The sequence below is a fragment of the Papilio polytes genome, unplaced genomic scaffold (assembly GCF_000836215.1).
Source record: "Papilio polytes unplaced genomic scaffold, Ppol_1.0 DF821289.1, whole genome shotgun sequence".
NCBI lineage: Eukaryota > Metazoa > Arthropoda > Insecta > Lepidoptera > Papilionidae > Papilio > Papilio polytes.
The window spans coordinates 6,481,650-6,485,410 of NW_013527915.1; the positions used below are offsets into that span (position 1 = coordinate 6,481,650).

Here is a 3,761-nt window from a genome sequence, read left to right on the forward strand (position 1 = left end):
ATCGGCGCGGTGGTGGAGCCGCTGCGGGTGCTGCTCATCACTGACTACTGCGCCAAGGGCAGCTTGTATGTGAGTACCAGACCGCTACGCACTACACGCATTGCACGCACTAAACGTACTGCACGAACTACACGCACTATACGCACTGAACGCACTATAAACACTGTAAGCACTACGCGCACTATACGCACTATACGTACTGCAAGTTCACATGCACTACACGTGCTGCACGCACTGAACTTACTACGTGCTTTACGCGTACTAGGCGCACTACATGCACTGCACGTACTACACGTACTACACGTACTACACGCCGCACACAACACAATGTTGGTTTCGATCGATGTAGAGTAACAGGAGAGACGTGGACAATTTTCGAAACACTTTAAACGAATATTTGTATTTCATGAATGGTTAATTTTATTATTCTCACAATTACAAGTGCATTTTCGGTTTATTGCAATTATCTTGTATTTTGCCCACTAAACTTTAAATAGTAGTCTGAGAGGGAAGTTAAGAGCCGCTAAGATATTTAGTAGCCCCTAACTCTTTTTAAAATTTACATTTATATTCAGAAAACATCAATTTTTAAAGGATCATATATAATGGGTTATATTCTCTACAGGACATAATCGAAAACGAAGACATTAAGTTGGACAAGATGTTTATCTCGTCGCTAATTCATGATCTCATTAAGGTATTTATAAAACCTTGAATTGAATAATCGATTTAATTACATCATGTTAAAATTTAAAAAAAATGTATTTATTACTTTGTATTTCAGGGTATGATATTTATTCATACTTCGCCATTAATATTTCACGGCAATCTGAAATCATCTAACTGCGTAGTTACATCGCGTTGGATGCTGCAGGTAACGTTTTACCATACTTAATATTAAGTTGGAAAAATAAGCCAAATTATATAACAAATTGTTCAACAGGTCACCGATTTCGGTCTCCACGAGTTACGATACTGCGCTGAAAACGAATTTGTTGGAGAACATCAATATTATAGAGGTAATTATTTTATTACTAACTGTCGAAAGCGACTCCTTTGGCGTGGTATTAAAAAAAAACTTAATTAGGCTATAATCTACATGAATGCTAAATTTAAGCGAAATCCGTTTAACCGTTTTGGAGATACGTAGTAGCATTCATGCATCTAAACTTTTATATTTATAATATTAGTAACATAAATTCGGAATTCGTTAAAAAAAATTGCGTAAAAGCATCGACAAATTCATACTATCTATACTAAGTACTGTATTTTTGAAATAATTCAAAAACTACTGTGCCAATGTCAAAAATATTGCACTTTAAAAAGCTATGTTATCACTAACAGAGGATACATATATTGCAAGAATTTTTTTAAATCCATAAGCTAGTGTACTTCACAATGGGAGACCTTGATAAATATACTTTAGGCATGTTTGTAAAGTGCTGAGGGTTCTGGTGAGTTCCACGGAGATCACGAAACCCTCATTTATTGCACTAGAGGGACACCGATGGGATTTATTGAGTACAAACCTCACATAAAACAGGATCTTCCCCCAGAAGGAAGGGTATTTTTAAGGATTTCCAAAAAAAGCATGTTTGCAAAGCTTTTATTGAAGCGGGCAGTAATACAAAGCGATGTGGTGCAGGCCTGCTGTGGAAGTCGCCGGAGCTGCTGCGGCAGCTGGAGGACCCGAGCGGCACGGTGGGCGGCACGCAGAAGGGCGACGTGTACGCCTTCGGCATCATCCTCTACGAGATCATCGCGCGCCGCGGCCCCTTCGGACACACTACCTTGGAACCCAAAGGTATATAATATATTTTACTCTTGTAATATTATTATACTAGCTTTCACCCGCGACTCTGTCCGCGTGAAATTTAAAAAAAAACAAATGTAAGTAGCCTATACGTTCTGCCAGACTATCCTCTACATCCATACCAAGTTTCATCAAAATCTGTTCATCCGTTTAGGCTACAAACTTTAACAAACTTCCATCCATTCATCTAAACTTTCGCATTTATAATATTAGTATGATTAGTTTGATTAATTAAACAATAAAATTTTAACGCATGGTGTATTTTAAAGCGTGAATTAAGACAACTCTAGAAGAATCTTTGTAGATTCCTAATTTAATTTGCTATAAAATGTACATTTGTTTAGTTGGTACATATTTGTAGTCATGTAATAAATCGTAAACACACACACTACTTAGTTATAAAGGATGTCACCAACCACAGTATATTTTTTTAATAACAAGCGACACGCTTAAGTTATATATTTTCACGCTATTAAACTTAGGGAGTAAATGAGGTCATGCGGGAAAGAGACAAAAGTAATTGTTATCCAACGTCAAAGGATTGATTTAACAACTCTACAGAACAGTCTTTACAGATTTCTTATTTGAATTGATACAAATAATTTATGTACGTCAGTACCAAGACTCAAGCAGCTCGAAGTTTGCATTCTGGTGTTTTCAAAGTGAAGGATGTTTATGAACAGTGTGGTGTGGTTTCCAGAGATCGTGGAGCGCGTGAAGCGAGCGCGCGGCGAGGGCGAGGAGGCGTTCCGGCCGGCGACGGGCGCGCTGGCGGGCGTGGAGGAGTACGTGGTGGCGTGCATGCGCGACTGCTGGGCAGAGGACCCCGCGCTGCGCCCCGACTTCCCCACCGTGCGCACCAGGCTCAAGAAGATGAAGTCCGGCAAGTCAGTACACTTTGATATCATCACTATACGTCCCCACTGAGGAGCACGTAGCCTACTTTAAATTAGGGAGATTTGGCCATAGTCGACCAACCTGGCCGAGTGCAGGTTGGTTGGCATCACACATATCATAGAATTTCTACACCGATATGTGCAGGTTGCATCGCGATGTTTTCCTTCATCGTAAGAACTACGCATAAATTATGAAATTAAGAAATTCGAAAATCATATTGGTAGATCGCGGGATTCGAACCCGAAACCTCTAGATTACTACGAGTATACATATAGTCTTACTTTACTAACAATCGCCGCTCGCGACTAATACAATGTGTGTCATTATATAATAATTTTGTATGTAAATTTAGGTCAAGGAACATAATGGACCAAATGATGGACATGATGGAGAAGTATGCTAATAATTTAGAAGAACTAGTCAACGAGAGGACAAGGCTATTGATTGAAGAGAAGCAGAAAACCGAAGATTTGTTACATAGAATGCTACCAAAGTAAGTATATAACTCACATTCTTTTGTACATAACAAGGGTGTGCTAAAACATATTTTGTAATTTTACGCACATACACACTCGTCTACCTTACATTGTCCATAGACAGTTCTAAAAATCTCATTCAGTTTAAATTAACGTAATTTTATCTCTAAAAAGAAAAAAGATAGCCCTTTTCCAAATACAGCATTTTTCAATTATTATACCCTTAAATTTAAATCGATATAAATTCCAATAAATCAATAATCACATGCGTAAACATGTTTTTTTTTATTAATCATATTTATTCATTATCAATATGTGTAAGGCCTGCGGGAAGAATGTGGCAAGGTCCCCATGTGCATGAGATAAAGAAAGTATTCCTTTATGTAATTACTCCTTAGTTATAATGTGGTAATGTACTGTTACTAATATACAGGTATGTAACATTGTTGTTATGTAAATGTGAGCACAGCTACGGAAGACGCAAATACAACAAGCTGCATCGCCCCGCTGGCTGCACGCCGGGCGCGCGGCCTGCACTGCTTTACATCCAGTCCGCTCGTAGGCACGCCCCTCCG

General features: G+C 38.8%; 1 protein-coding gene across 1 annotated transcript in view; it reads left to right on the forward strand.

Annotated features, from left to right (window-relative positions):
- Window positions 1-3,761, forward strand: part of LOC106109318 (guanylate cyclase 32E-like) — an 18,840-nt gene that overhangs the window by 12,989 nt on the left and 2,090 nt on the right. Inside the window, exons 12-18 of the mRNA XM_013290769.1 lie at window positions 1-69; window positions 626-697; window positions 785-874; window positions 944-1,019; window positions 1,646-1,804; window positions 2,514-2,700; window positions 3,063-3,203. Coding sequence (XP_013146223.1) covers window positions 1-69; window positions 626-697; window positions 785-874; window positions 944-1,019; window positions 1,646-1,804; window positions 2,514-2,700; window positions 3,063-3,203 — 794 coding nt within the window. The remainder of the gene's footprint in view (window positions 70-625; window positions 698-784; window positions 875-943; window positions 1,020-1,645; window positions 1,805-2,513; window positions 2,701-3,062; window positions 3,204-3,761) is intronic.